This window comes from Nelusetta ayraudi, unplaced genomic scaffold (assembly GCF_046127955.1).
Source record: "Nelusetta ayraudi isolate G7.1 ecotype Tasmania unplaced genomic scaffold, CSIRO-AGI_Nayr_v1 ptg000022l, whole genome shotgun sequence".
Lineage (NCBI taxonomy): Eukaryota > Metazoa > Chordata > Actinopteri > Tetraodontiformes > Monacanthidae > Nelusetta > Nelusetta ayraudi.
Window position 1 is genome coordinate 1833966 of NW_027466072.1, and position 15334 is coordinate 1849299.

Genomic DNA, 15334 nt, shown 5'->3' on the forward strand with positions numbered 1-15334 from the left:
TCTCTGTCTCATTGCTTGTTGCTGAATGCTGGAGGGCAAGCAAGTACATATATACATATACACACAGAAATACAGGCATACATACTGTACATGGTACCCCCTGTCTTTTTGCACACCTAACTGTATTCACTGTTTACACATTTAGGAAGAAGAGAGGAGAAAAAAAAAAACTTCTTCACTACGTGGACTTCACAGTACAAACTACAGTGTTTAGACTGCTGAACCCAGCAGCTGCGAACCTTATACAGTACTTATTGCACGTGGTGAGCACTTGACTATTGCATCACTGTTATCAATCTTCTTCTTCTTCTTTTTTTTTTTTTTTTTAAATCCCACACTTCAGTAGATCAGTCAAATTATATGTTTGTAGTACCATCAAACCATTGAAATGAACCCAATAACTCAGGACACGGCGCTGTGGACACGGGAACATCACATCTCTCAAGTCAGTTTGTGTTTTATTTCAGTCAGGATTCCATTAGAACCAGCCATCATTCCCAAACCTCACTGCATGAACATGTTTCCACAACGTACATCAGAGGGCAGCAGCTCAGAAATGACGACGCGCGATTCATCATCTGAACTCAATTGACTGTACAGAAACTTTCAGAGAAGACTCAACCAGTCAGATCAATGGAACCGTCAAACGAGGCGTTCTCTCCCCCCCCCAAAAAAAAGATAGACCAGCTGGTCTAAATGGGAGCAAAATTGCAAGGTTATTAATAACTCATGTGATTATGTTTCTCACATTTTGAATCAATCAAACACAGTTATCAGACAGTTGAGTATTTCCTGAAGTGTGTTTGTAAGGCTGCTGACACTTTGCCCACTAGTTGTAACATCCAAAAACGGGGCGTCAATATCACATTCAGTGCCTCTCCGCCTTCACACACCGGCTTCAAAACATTTACATTCCTGGTGAATCTGAAGACAGGATTGATGTGGAGCGACAGCTCAAAGAACAGAGTCCCTACAGTTGGCAAAAGAAAATCCACACAGGGAGCATATTAGTGACTAAATGTTTGTGATTTTTTCCTTTTTCCGCTCGACAACCTTGCAGAAACACTCGGCTACCTGGAAGCCCTGAGAGGCAAGTAAAGGCTGAAGGGAAATTATTCAAAGATGAAACACTGTGAACGATGACTCATGTCAAAATTGATGTCATGTAAAACATTTTGTCGTAACACTCACGTTTTTGCTTTTAGTACTTTTCCAAATGATAATGTAAATGGTAGCCTTGTCAAGTTGTGACTGTGTCATTCTTGTCACTTATTCTCTGTAAAACAGGAAAAACTCACAGACATTTAGTCTTCCATTAGTGTGCTTTTAAAGTGAAACTTTTTTTTTCCTCCTTAAATACAGTGGTATAACAGTTTTTGGTCAGTTGCATCCTGCACAGCAGTTTCTTCAAACTTGAATCAAGTCAGACAGGTGTTTGTGTATTACTAGTGTAGCCAATCAGACAACACACAGGAGCTAATAACGCTTTGGGTTGTTGGAATTGACTTTCCCTGCGTGTCATTCGTAATTAGAATAAAAATTCATTCAAGATAAAAAGTCCACAAACAATTTCGAATCCAAGTCTGCTTATCATTTTAAGCATGTAAATATTTATATTCAAATAATAACATCTGTATTTATGTACACATTAACATCTGCTGTCACACACTTCCAAATCAAACCAAAAGCGATTTGTATCATTTCTGAAGTGGCCTACACAAGAACGGTAGACTGGACAAATAAGTGAATTATAACAAACAACTGAAAGTTCTAATAAAAAAAATATATATAACAGAATATTCATAATTATAATACTAATAAAAAAAAAATCTTAATGGTAATTAAATAAAAATATTTGTTTTAAATGGGTTTTCAACTCTTGTGCCATTTAGGAAAAGAAAAAAAAAACACTTCAACCAGATTTTTGATGGTGGAGACATTTGAAAGTTTGGCCACAAGTGCTTTTCATTAAACTGAATTTTCTTTCAAAGTCAGAATCAAAACAAGCTCCACTCTCAATTTGTGCTTGATTTAGCTCAAATATGCTAAAGGTGTGAAATGTAAACCCATCACTTGGTCCAACTCCTGCAGCAGCCCTTGATTTGGGTCAGAACTCATGTAGAGATTTGGAGCAAAGCAGTGGGGGAATGTGGCCTTCAATTTTCAACTGAGGAGAAAAACCTTCTTATGAGTCGTTTATGGAATTTGAGCAACAAATGACAATTTTTCTGGGCTTCTGATAACAACATCTGGAACTTTGGATTAGGAATTGACTTGAAGTGCTGATGTCACCGCGGCCCGATTGTTCAGTTGATTTACTATGGGGTCGTGATTAACAGAGACGGTCCTAAGAGAATACATGCTGCTGAATCACGTGTGCGCCAGCAGAACATCTCACTGAACATCAACCAGTCAGAAACCAGACTTGAGGTCCTTACACACCAGGCAACAGGCCAAGCCACGCAAATAAACAACGCAAAAAGAAAATTTTTCGCCTGCAAATTTTTCCTGTACACAACTAGCGCAAAGGCAAATATGTGTATAAGATGCTAACATCATTTTGATTGGTCAGAGGTCGAGCCGTTCGCCTTTTCGCTTCCGCAAAATTCTACACAAGAGCGAAAAAAACATAACGGCCACTGTTTCGCTCCTTGTTAATTCCCTTGACTTCAAGGTTTTTCTTTTTTAAAAAACAACAAATTATTTGCCTCGCCGATTCGCTCCCGGTGTGTAAGGACCGTTACAAGTGACTTTTGCACCGCAAGCCATTTCTCTTCAACAATCCAGTTCATTTTCAAGGTGATCTGACGTCAGCAGAATTCACTGTAAGCCATCGTCCCAATGAAGTTGGAGGCAAACTCGTTGGCCAAGTGTAGAAAAACATTCAGAAAGGGATCAAACCCAAACACCATGCATTTGGTTTCTTTGTGCGTTAAAAATGAGGCGAGAGGAAAAAAAAAAGAAAAGAAAAAAAAAGTCTGGAATACTGGCGAGCTTTAAGGAACAGGAAGTACAGGCTAACATGATGTTTGGTCTTCCATCCTGACTCAGGATGGCTCTGCTGTCTTGCCCAGTCGCAGTCTATCCTCAACTACTCACTCACTCACTCACTCACTCACTCACTCACTCACTCACTCACTCACACACTCCCTTGGTCACTTCATATTTGATATAGTTGACTAGCAGGGGTCCACGTCAGCAGACTGTGAGCGCCGCTGGGTTTGGGGGAGGGCTTGAAGAGGCTGGAGTGGAAAAACACGTTATGTAAAAGCTTCTGACTGTGTGCCAGCGGTGCAGCTGCACCAGAAGGACTCGCACCAGCGTCACACTGCACTGTGGGCTTCTCCTCGTATCCTGCGAGAGGAGGAGCCCACTTTGCGACGACGCGACTGGCAAAAGTTTGGACGCACGCTGGGAATTGAACGTCTCTTCTTTCATTCTCATGACTATTGACACTGCAGCCAATGCCACTGGGGACATCTGGGCATCGTGTCGCCCAGCAGTTAAAAGCTTTACTTGCCCGTTAACCAGTCTCAGTCTGTCTCTCTCTCCCTACAGACACACAGCTCATGCTCTATTACTCCTCTTATTTTTTTTGCGCCTCCTTTATTTCTGGTTGAATAAATCATTCGCTGCCTTGTGCTGTGGCGTCTCTCTCGTCTTTGTCGTGGCTGTTGGAGCCGTCAGGCTGTGACAATTTGTTATGTTCATGCTTCATATGCAATTCCAGATCATCTAAAATATAAAACTTGTTTGAGTTATTTCTATATGTGTGCATTCATAGTTTTGATGCCTTGAGTGACCATCTCCAAGGTCAACAGTCATGAAAATGAAAGAAAAACCGAGACATCAGAAGAATGTGTCCAAACCTTTGACTGGCAGTGTACATGAAGACAATGGTTTACCTCTTATTTATAACTTTTTAACACTTTAATATTTATTGTTTTTGTAATTTAACTGTCATTTAGGATTCCTTGCATGTGGAAAGTGCTCCTCGCTCTTTTGCTTAAACTGTATTTCTCTTAAATTGTCTGACTGCACTGAAGGAGGGAAGCTTTTCAATTTCCTTCTGCACTGTACGATGACAAAGGTCATTCTGTATTGTGAACTCACGGTGCCGGCGTAATAGTGTACGTAAGTTTACACGCGGTAAAAAAAAAAATAATAATAAAAAACTCATAAAAACCCAACGCAAAGCGCTGAAGGATGCACACGGCCAGGTGAAGAGAGCGATGACAAACCAAGCGTGTGATGGTCACTCTGCGGCGATGTCAGCCTCTTGGATCGCTGGCTGCCTTCCGTTGCTGAAGCCCCAGTGCAAAGCCGGCGGTGGGTGGGTGGGTGGGCGGTCCCCCCCTCCCGCCTCGCCTGCGTTAAGGTGCTGTTTGCAGAGGAGTCGCACGTCTCTGATCCAGGAGGCTGCCACGCCACCGTCACCGCACCTCGGCCCGGCGGCGCTCCAGTGCAAAGCTCCGCCCACAGGGATACTTATGTGAGCTTACTGGGTGGAGGGGGAGGAGCTTGCTGCAGCCCCAAGTGCCCCCACCACACACACACACACACACACACACACACACACACACACACACACACACACACACACACACACACACACACACACACACACACACACACACACACACACCCCTGACAGTCTGTTGGTGGGGTTCACCACTGGCCGGCTCAGTCTCTGGACTGGTAGAACAGGATGTATCCCGACTCAGAGTTCTTGGAAATGTCAGACGTCAGACCGTAGAACTCCTCGATTGCCTGCGCATCAATTTTCTAAGGGGGAAGAAAAACAGAGTTCTTAGTGTTCTTGTAACAAAGTTTGCTTTGTAAAGTAAAGCAGGCCTCATGGTTCACTGCTGTGAAAGTTGGAAGCCTCGTGGAACAGTTATACAACTCTATTACCTCCAACCGCAGCTGCGTTTCCGTGACAGTTTCTTTTTGCAAAATAAAAGCAATATTTCTAAAAATCTCGACAAAGTACAATTGCGATTTGCAGGCGTTTCCATTGAATGGTGTGAAGTGCATAAGCCGTCATTCTCGTAAAATCTCGTTTGCTTTTGTTTGTTATATTTTTCTCTTTGATGACTTTCAAAATGAAATTTCACTGGAAGTCAAATGGTCATGTGACCCCGCACGTTGATGTGAACAAAGTGCTTCCATAACACTTTTGCGATATAGCTCTATATGGACAGGTCTGAAAAACCACCTCATGAGACGTCAAAACCTTTGGGCCGTATTTGAGAGGTTTTTCAAAGTTTAGCGGTTTCCAGTTTTTTTTATTGCCATATTTAGGTTCTGGCAAATCTAGAGGTCATGGAATCGCAGCTACGGACACTAGCAGCTCTAATCAAAGTGTCTTTGGAAAAAGGGTGCAAAAGGCAGAGCACTGAACTGCTACGCAGAGAATAAATCCCATCAGACCATAGAAATTTGAATTTAGTGTTTCTGTTCCACAACCGCTGAAGTGTATTCTCTGTATCCAAAGGAACTGAGCCAGTTTTCCCAACAGGACCAGATGTTGGGGTGGTCCCCCTTCCCAACACAGGAGGGGGAGAGCAGCAAACTGCCAGTGCGATGTGGAGGCTTTCAAAGAAAATATTTTGTCAATTTGTCAAGTGACCACAAAATAATAAGTGTAGGACACTTTGAACACTATGATATTCCAGGTCAAGGCTACATTGAAATGTAGCTTCTTCTTCTCTCTTTTTTATTTTTTTATTTTTTTTAAATCTATATATTAACAAAAATGTTTTTAAAATGATTTTAATGGGAAAACACAATTAAACCTTGTAATCATTTTTTCCATGTGGTTTCTCTGACACAAATCACACGGAGGAAACTTGAAATTTTTGTCAAGCATAATGCACGCTCAGTAACCCGATAGCTTTATTGCTAAGCCATCAAATCGTTCTTCACATATAAAGAAAATGAACTGAGCATGTGTGCATGTGGCTGACTGAAGATTAACTGAAGTGAATCACACATCCTGCCAAAACCACATTGAAATGTGCTTTTATTAGAGTATGAAGGCTCGTTTTGACGGTGCCCACATTCATCCTCTCCGTTAAACACAAGTCAGGACGGTCAGGACGGACAGCAGATGTGCTTCGTGTAGGACAGAACACAATGCAATGTTTGGACAGCTGACGGGTATTTTAGTGAACGGACGGATTCTTGACTATTTTCCCTCTCTTCACTTGCCATCACCGGAGCAGCAGAAGCAGAGCTCTTCAACGAGTTCCTTGTGGTTTCCTATCCGACAGACGGTGTTTAGACTCATGGCTGGAGGTCCATTGCTTTACAATTCTGGATATGACTGCAGTCATCACTGTGTGGCGGCGTTGGCCAGGCAATAATACAGCTGCTATTTATTCATTTTCTCACTTCTTCCTAGGGCTGTCCCGATCCGATATTGATATTGGATATCGGTCCGATATCAGCCAAAAAAGGAATATCGGATTATATCGGACGTCATCTTAAGTCTCCGATATTAACACTCCGATAGAAAGAAGTCCATTCTACTCCGGCGAAAAAAGAATCTCCACATCATGCTCGGACTGCAGAAAGTGGAGCTGGAGGAGTCAGGGTCATCACCAGTTTAGCTAGCTGACAATATTGTTTTGTTGTTTTTTTGTTCCTGCTCTCAGTTGTTTTCAGAATATACGAGCAGTAAACTTGTTAATTTGTTTTGAATTGTTTGCACTATAAGTTATTTGGGTCATTGTTCACGGCCTCCTGATTTATTTTTTAATTTATTTTTTTTATTCCGCAGTTTTTTTTTTTAAATAATTGTTAATAATAAGTGGTATGTTCTCCAATACAACTGTTTTTGACTTTTATTCTCTGTTTGAGTAATATCACTTGATGCTGCCTTTTTAACACTCCACACTACAGAATAAAGAATGAAAGTATGTTTCTTTTGTAGCATGCTGATATCGGATTGATATCGGGATCGGCCGATATTCAAGGTTGAAATATCGGTATCGTATCGGAAGTGAAAATATAGCATCGGGACAGCCCTACTTCTTCCCAAACACCTCTCTGCTTTGCCCTACTACCATCCCACTACCTCCCCACTACCTGGCTTCATACCAGCAACTGCAACTGACCATTAGTTTTGTTGTCAACTAATCCATCGATTATTTTTTCGAAACAAAAAAAAGAATCCACTTTGTTGCAGCTGAGACTAAAGGAAAACAAAAGGAAAACTCGGTCTCACCTCTACGATGTCATCATCGAAGAGCAGCCAGAAGCCGTGGCTCTTGACGATGGTGATGTAGTGTCCACGGTTGGGACCACTGCAGAGTGAGGACAGGCGAGAGCAAAGACCAGTGAGATACTTGGCACGATGCACCACGAGAGACACGTCACAATGAACCCATCTGCCAACTAGACTCTCAAAATCACCAGAACCACACATCTGGAAATGTTCTCAACTTTGACAGTGATGCTGAATAAATGCCAACCTAAAAACAAAGAAGGTTTTTGGATTGTTGGAGCCGATGGACAGAAAACAATAGTCACCTGCCACAGTGTACTACAACGGCCACCAGGTCGTACATGCGGTCCGGGTTGGTGGCGTCCCCAGACGTGTTGAAGAGGCGGAGCTCCAGGGGGAAGACAACGCGATATGACAGCTTGGTGTAGCGGTGCAGCTGGTCCATGTACTTAAAGCGCTTGAGGTGGAGGGCGAGGATCATGGGCAACTTCTTCACTCGCATTCTGATTGAGAGAGTGTTTGAGTGAGACGAGCAGCAGCAGCAGCAGTCGGCTGGTGAGGACAACGCTGTGAGAACGGAAAGACTTGCCTTCTGCAGTTTGTCCATGACAAAGAACGTCAGAGGAACAAATAACGCGTGAAAGCAAACTGTGCACACATTAAAGCTCGGCGGCGGTGACGGCAGCGTGAGGAAGTGTTTATTCCTGCAGACTGTTTGTTGTCACACTGTGGATAAACATTGCACACACACTCCAGTTCAGCAGCCAAGAGCAGAGACACGACAGCTTGCACACTCACTCGCGCTCTCGCAAAGACGAAAGCCGCTCACTCGACCTTTTTTTGCTCTATGAAGGCAGAAACCAAAGCAGGACGGACTCTTCTGTGATTGGTCCATTTTGGACCGATGAGATTTGAGGTTTTGACAGCTGGAGCGGATAAAGACGTCTGTTTTGACAGAGAGAGACGTTTCTATTCTATTCTAGTAAGCTGCAGTCTGAACCACTACCAAAGCAAGATGAGGAACAAATTACATAGAATGAATTTGCTGGTCATATTAGGGAAATATACTCGTATGTGACACCCACTGCAACCCCTCCCGGAGAGAAAGGTTCCTGGTCTGTGTCTCCCTCCCTCCCTCTTCTCTTCCCCTACTTTAGGGTCTTTAGTTTTCCCTCAGGGTAGAGCGTCTTGCCTCTGTCTTGAACGTAAAGGCCTTTGAAGTCAATGTGAATTTGGGCTAAAGAACTGACTGACTGATAAATGAGGCCAAATTTCCTCACTTAAACAATGTATAATCTTCAAAGAGGAAATGGAAAACAACACAGTGCATCCAAAGCCCGGCTGACTCTCCTTTGTTCTCACTATTTCATATCTTTATTTGAACATTCACCCGGCTCTTTAGTTTTGTCATCTTCAGTAAAGATTTAAGGGGGGAGGGGGGGAGCAGCAGAGATTCCAGAGCACTGGAGGTTGAAAATGGACCAATGACAGAGCAGTGCGCCCTGCCTTGGTTTCCGCCCACATCGTGTAAAAGTCCATCTAGCAAGTGGCCAGATTTGTTGTGCGCTCACAGCTGTTGTGTTGCTGCTCTCAGCTGCTGAACTGGAGTGCATGGACGGTGTGCATGTGTATCCAGGGCTCTCAAAATATACAATTGGTTTCCTTGCAAGCAGAAAATTATTTAGTTAGAAGTTTTTGGACACCATGAAAATTTTACTCAATCCCAATTATTGTCATTGAACGTTTGCAAGACAAAACTCTTTGTGTGTTTCAGAAGGTTTGGCTGCTTCAGGGGGACACAAACAAATTACAATGTTGTTGCTTATTGTTAATAACACAAAATAAGAAAACTACATTTTCATGCTTCTTGTACACTGAACAGTGCATGTGCACTTGAAGACTGAAGAACGTAAATACAATACATCATAAATGTCCAAAAACTTTTGTTCCAGCTGCACAGTAAACTTCAAAAGGAGAGAGGAGAAAGGTCAGAATATAACAGCAAGCTGATGACGCTGTCCAACCTTTTTTGGGCTTCCTGTTTGCTGCGACACTGCTCACAGTAGTATTTGTATTCACTGCATAACGTCTCTGTGTTGCTGAAGCCCCTGTTGAGAAGAGACACAAATGCAAAAACCACTTTAGCCAATTTCAGGTGGGTGCAGCAGGCTGCGGCCGGCCGGCCGGCTGATCGGAGGCGGCCGCTACCTGAGACAGTGCGTGATGGAGGTGTTCTGCTCCACGTCCACTGACAGATCCAGGAAGTCCTCATCTTTACTGCTCACCTGCCGTGCAAACAAGAGGTCATTGTTTTGTGATGCAAAAAGCAAACTGTTTTAAAGAGCCAAACTCCCAGCCTGAAGAAATTCTTCTGGGAACTTACAGCTTCACAGTTAAGGCAGCGCGTCTCATTGGTCAGTGTTCCCTGGAAGATCTCGTGGACCCACGTCTGCTGCGTCTCCTTTCCTCCATCCCCGTCTCCTCCTCCTCCTCCTCCTCCTCCCCCACCTCCTCCGCCCTCGCCGCAACCTCCTGCGCCACCTCCTCCACCGTTCTGCACCAGCTTTCCATTCTGCTGTCGTTCCTGGCTCTTCTCCTCCTGGAGCAGGTCGGCGATGGTGTTGAGGAGGTAGTTGAGGAATTCGTGGGCATCCTGCTGCATGTAGTTGTCAAAAAGCTCTGAGGGGGGCCACATTTGGAGAGGCAGTGATGAGAAACATTGATTGAATATTGAACATTTGGGGGGGGGGGGGGGGGGCACCAAGGAAACAACAAGAGCAGCTGCATGCGTTGACAAGCAAAGCTAATTAAAATCTCTTCTTCCACATCATCTGTTTTCCGCTGCAAGACTTGCCAGACTGTTTTATATTTCCTCGGCTGTGATATTAATTTCTCAGCCGTGAACCTTCCCCTGCAGCCCTTACAGTATCTTTCCTCCTTCACTCCTTCACTGATCCGTGTGTGGCAAGGTCGTTGCATTAGGACAGTAAGCAATACCGAGGCCCCTTTTCTACTGCAGGAACTTGACTTGTTTAGCCAGGATTTTGATTACATGGAGGGAAAAAAAAACTTTATAAATCCCAAACTTCCCCTAAACAGTGCAGTAGGACTGGAGGGGCGGGGCTATGTGCTGAAGAAGTAGTTTAGGCACTTTTTTTTTTTACTTTCTTTTATTGCGATATTTAGGTTCTGCACAATTCTAGTGGTCATGGAAACGCAGCTGTTGACACTGTGCTAATATTTGCTAATAAAGACATTTTTGAGGGAGAAATACAGTTCCTATAAATGCAGATGGAGAAAAGGTGAAGTCACCATTTTCTTTTCTTAGTCGTGAGATGAACTTCTTGGGAGGGATGACACCAACTTTCTTCTTCTGTGTGGCAATACTGTTAAACAGATCGGCCAGACAGGTGAGGAGGGATTCCTTGCGACGAGGCTGAACCTTAAAAGAAGCAGAAATAACATTTAGACAGCTGAAGACGTTTCAATTACTGACAGCTCGACTCAACGTGACATTTTATGTGACACACACACACACACACACACACACACAGGTTAATAAACAGGAGAATTCTTCCTTCTCCTAAGGCAGTCAATATTATTGGACTAAATCCATTGTGATCCTGCACACCATGGAAACCTTTGATAATCTTAATGAAACAGGAAATTTTATGTGCATCACTCACTCCAAGTTTCGCATTAGTGCGGCTTTACAGAGGACAGTTCAACCTTCAGCCCAAACAAGACCCTGCTCACCCTGTCACTGTCACTATAGATACGAACTGTAGGAGTTCATTTGTGGCTTTGCTTGGTTTGAACGGAGCTGAATTTGGGAGAAAATATCTCTTTAACAAATGAACTTTGTGATTACCTGAAAAAAAAATCTCTCTTTATTCCAGCAAATGAATGTGCAAACACAAAAACAGCGTACAGAAAGTCACTTACTTTGTATGCCAACACCTTTTCCCTGAAGGGCCGACAGAAGTACAGGGCCTGCAGCACCGAGTTGCAGTAGCAGGTGTTGCCGAACTAGGAAGAAAAAAAACCACAACATGCAAAATGACATAAAAATGGAGGGAGTTTAGGAGGGGAGATTGTGACAGGCACAAGCTTAAAAATAACACTGTGGTTGTCGCCAATGGTACATACATTGACCAATCCAAAGTAGTGTTCATTCACGGGAAACTGTTCCGGTCCAATCTCCTTTTCCAAGGCTGAGGCATTGGCGCCCTGAAACAGCAGAGGAGATGCTTGAGTGGATTTTCTGGAAACATTGCAGGTTGTAAAAGAATCGATGACGTTTCCTCACGTCAACCTTTTTCTTCCTACTGCCGCCTCAGTTCCTTTCACTAATCTCCATTCTGCTAAGCTGTCAAAACAGCGTGTTGTGGACAAGAGCGCTAACTAAAACGGGCCATTAAGGTAATACAGCCCATAACATCATGTCATACGCTTGTGTTGTTCAAGGTCAATCTCTTTTCCAAGTAACCCAATTAGCGCAGCAAAGCAGTTCAGTGATTAAATATGTTTAAAGCACTGATGTGATTTTCACACTCAAAAGAAAGTAAGCCCCTGCCAATGACTGACCAATGACCATTCTAGTTATTTTCACAGTTAACCGAGTAATATTCTTTGTGCCTAGGTGTCCTATTGGGTGGGAGAACAAATACCAAATGGCGACCTTCATCAAGGCATTTGGTTGGATGACTCATGAAAACACCTAACATACCAAAATCCAAGACAAACTCGAGTCTATTGTAGTAACATTTAATGAGGCAAGTTGCCTGGCGTCAACAGAACACTTCTTGATTCTGAAGGTCAGTTGCTGTGCGCTTCTAGAAATCCCTGCCTGTATTAAGTGAGCAGAGAAAGAGGAGAGGGGTGATGATGATGATGATGATGATGCAGCTATTCCTTCCTCCACATAAGTGGAGCCACATTGTTATCACTCACCCCTGCAGCTCACACATGGTTATTTGTCAACCATTGCAGCATCCAAACACAAAGCGTACACACACACACACACACACACACACACACACACACACACACACACACACACACACACACACACACACACACACACACACACACACACACACACACACACACACACACCTGTGTTATAAACTGTTCAACAGCTATTTTGTTCAAAGCAGACAGTCTGGCTCTATAGCAGAGGGAGCAGAACTAACGTCAAGGTTGTGTTCCACCCTGGTGAAAAACAAAAACAAAAACAGATGCTGTTCATGAGCCCGGTAGATCACTGAAACATAAGCTCCGCCACAATAAAAGGCGCTGCTAAATTGCATCGCCAACACCTTTATATCCAAAAAAAAATTCAAATTCAAATCATTCAAATAAATATCTTGTCAATTTGATCAGAATATTTCTGTGTATTTAACACACATCTGGTTCCCAGTGGTGTGCTGTGGTTTGATCTCTGACACCCTCTGATTGTAGCGACAATTTGAGAATTATAATAATGATCAGAGCCATAAAGTCCACCCAAAATGACAAGCAGAACACCAGATCTTCTCAGCAATGACTGACTACTGGGCTTCACTTAAATGAAGTGCTTTGAAATTGTTCATTCTCTTTTTAAGCACAGCAAACATGCAGAAACCTCAAATTCCTCTGGACAAGCGCAAATATGCAAAAATTGCAAAACCAAAGAACATATTTGCCCTTGTCCGTTTAAGACCATGACTCGACTTGCATAACAAAATTAATTTAGTCTAATACGCTGAATGTTAGCATTCAGCATACTAATCAGGTTTAAAGGCCCCATATTAAACACGTTTTAACTCTGGACTCGGGCAGAGCAACCTGGCACAAAAAAATACCCTATAGTTAAATATACATATGTATATATATATATATATATATATATATATATATATATATATATATATATATATATATATATATATATATATACATATCAGTTAGGTAAATTTTTCACAATATGGCACCTTTAGGGTGGAGCATAACTGACGGTTTCCTTCAGTGTAGCTAATTTGCCAAAAAAAATATATATTGCCGCTTTTATTCATGAACAGATTGCACACTCATGCATGTGGTCCCAAGAAGGTTAAAGTAAGTGCTGCTGTTGCTGTCGGCCTAGAATCACAGCAGCCTACACGCTCTAAAAAGACTGCGGCACACTTCTCTGCAGCATCTGCCCGACCATATGTCAGCTCTGAAAAGTGCAGCGGGCATAAACAGGATGAGTTACAGTCACAAGTTAATCTTGTGGTTTTAAGATCCCTGGACTTGTTCTCAGACTGACGCATGCAGTAACATAACTTAAGATAAAAGTTAACTTGCACTGGATGTAAATTGAGCTGTCTGGCCTTTCTATTCTTCACAGTTCTGGAACCACCTTGCCAACAGGTGGATGCCCTTCAGCCACAGAGGCTTTACTGAAGCAATCAATGTTGAAAATGCCCTCAGAAAATCCATTCAGAAAGACGAGACTGATTGAAAACTCATGATTTAAACTCGTTTGATGTGTGGTTGAATGCTCAACAAACCAAGGTGACATGACAGCTGTCTGGGGAATTAAAGCACTTTATAAGTTTAACGCACAAACTCGGAAAATAGCCGGGAGTTTTACGACCAAAAGTAAAATAATGTGTTCTCAATGTTGAAAACGAAAACCTGGAAAGTAGGCGATTGTCGACCTGGAGGAAACGACCAGGGTGTATCCCATAACAGGAAACGAGAAGTTTCCTATCGCTTTCAGTCAGAATGGTTAATTAGCACAAGAGGCAGTTCGGCTGGGGTAACTAGCTGAAGTGTCCGACGTTACAAGTAATGACATTCTGTTTAATTAAATACTCTTAAATATGTGACACTTATATTTGCGTTATAATCGTATTATAATATGTGAGAGTTAAATTTGAAAGGCAAGAAAAAAATGACCAAACAACTTTGTCCTGAGAGCCATCAGCGAGCTATCATGCTATGCTAAGATCGTATTTGCCCGTTGGTCAACCCTGCCCTTCTCGCAAAAACAAACCAGAAGCATCAAGCAAAGCTGGGGGAAATAACCTCTGGACGAGCATTCTATCAAACCGTTTTTGAAACAAACCTATATCTATCTTTCTGTGAACAAGCTATGCTGTACAACTTTGTGCTAAGCCCTACATGTTATTATCATGTTGCCCTATTAGGGTTAGCGCACAGCTAACTAGCCTAGCGTCCTGGCACTGGACACCAGGCACGGCGCACCAAAAACCAACGACGAAGCCAAAACAAAGCAGCTCTTTACCATCGTACAAATCGAGGCGATCTTTCGGACTGTCATCAGTATTTCCATCCGTAAGCCGCCATGTTGGACCGAACCCCGATGTTGAAATTATCAGAGCCGATGCGGCTGCAGAGTTTCCGGGAGAGCCTTCTTCTGCCCCTTTCTCGTATTACTGTCAAGACGCACACAAAGTAGCACGCTTCACTTCCGGTCTTGCGCTTGACGGACGTGAGAATGCAAATTGGGCACAACAAATGACACATGGTTTCGAAATGACATGTGAACGAGATAGTTCGAGATAAGATAAGATAAGATACTATTTATTGTCTGTCCCAAAAGGTGACAGATATTCTTCTTTTACATAGCCACAACACATTCATAAACACACAATGACACTAAGAAGCAATAATATAAAAATAAATATATTAATGTTTTTGTCACAGTACCATTCGATATTCAGTTCGGATATTTGGTTAATTAAAGTGGTTAAAACACGCTGGGATGCACTGCAATTTGCCACGATTTACAGTTTAAAACTCAACCTGTTCTTGCGTCTCTTATTGTGAATATATTTCACAACATCCGGTAGTAACAACGCGAATCTGCCTCAGTGTAACCCGCTTCCTGTTGTCCACCAGGAGGAAGTTGTGAGGGTGTGTTGCCGACACGCTACTTTGGACCGCTGGATATGGTGCTGACGGTTGACTGAGACACTGATAAAGGGGGAGTGCTGTTTTATTGGGCAACCGAATTGACAAATCTTGAAGCGAGTAAATCAGCGTGTTATCGTATGTCGCTGTTTGTGTGCATATTAATCGAAATACCGTGACTAACTAGCAGGGATGATC

General features: G+C 42.8%; 1 protein-coding gene across 1 annotated transcript; it reads right to left on the bottom strand.

Annotated features, from left to right (window-relative positions):
* Positions 1-3147: 3147 nt before the first annotated feature.
* Positions 3148-14658, bottom strand: usp12b (ubiquitin specific peptidase 12b). The gene is made up of 10 exons (XM_076028044.1): positions 14508-14658; positions 11381-11461; positions 11177-11260; positions 10544-10673; positions 9615-9910; positions 9440-9516; positions 9256-9339; positions 7537-7734; positions 7232-7310; positions 3148-4785 (listed from the first exon to the last, which is right to left on the bottom strand). Exons 1-10 carry the CDS (start codon positions 14553-14555, stop codon positions 4684-4686), a joined length of 1179 nt encoding a protein of 392 aa, XP_075884159.1. The 5' UTR covers positions 14556-14658; the 3' UTR covers positions 3148-4683.
* Between the last annotated feature and the right edge of the window lie 676 nt (positions 14659-15334).

Excerpts from the sequence above, each read along its gene's own strand:
- usp12b (XM_076028044.1), bottom strand. The coding sequence starts at position 14,555 with ATGGAAATACTGATGACAGTCCGAAAGATCGCCTCGATTTGTACGATG. Across the intron at positions 9,517-9,614 it reads GCTGCCTTAACTGTGAAGCT|GTGAGCAGTAAAGATGAGGA; the intron begins GTAAGTTCCCAG and ends TTTGCACGGCAG. Across the intron at positions 7,311-7,536 it reads GTTGTAGTACACTGTGGCAG|TGGTCCCAACCGTGGACACT; the intron begins GTGACTATTGTT and ends CTCACTCTGCAG.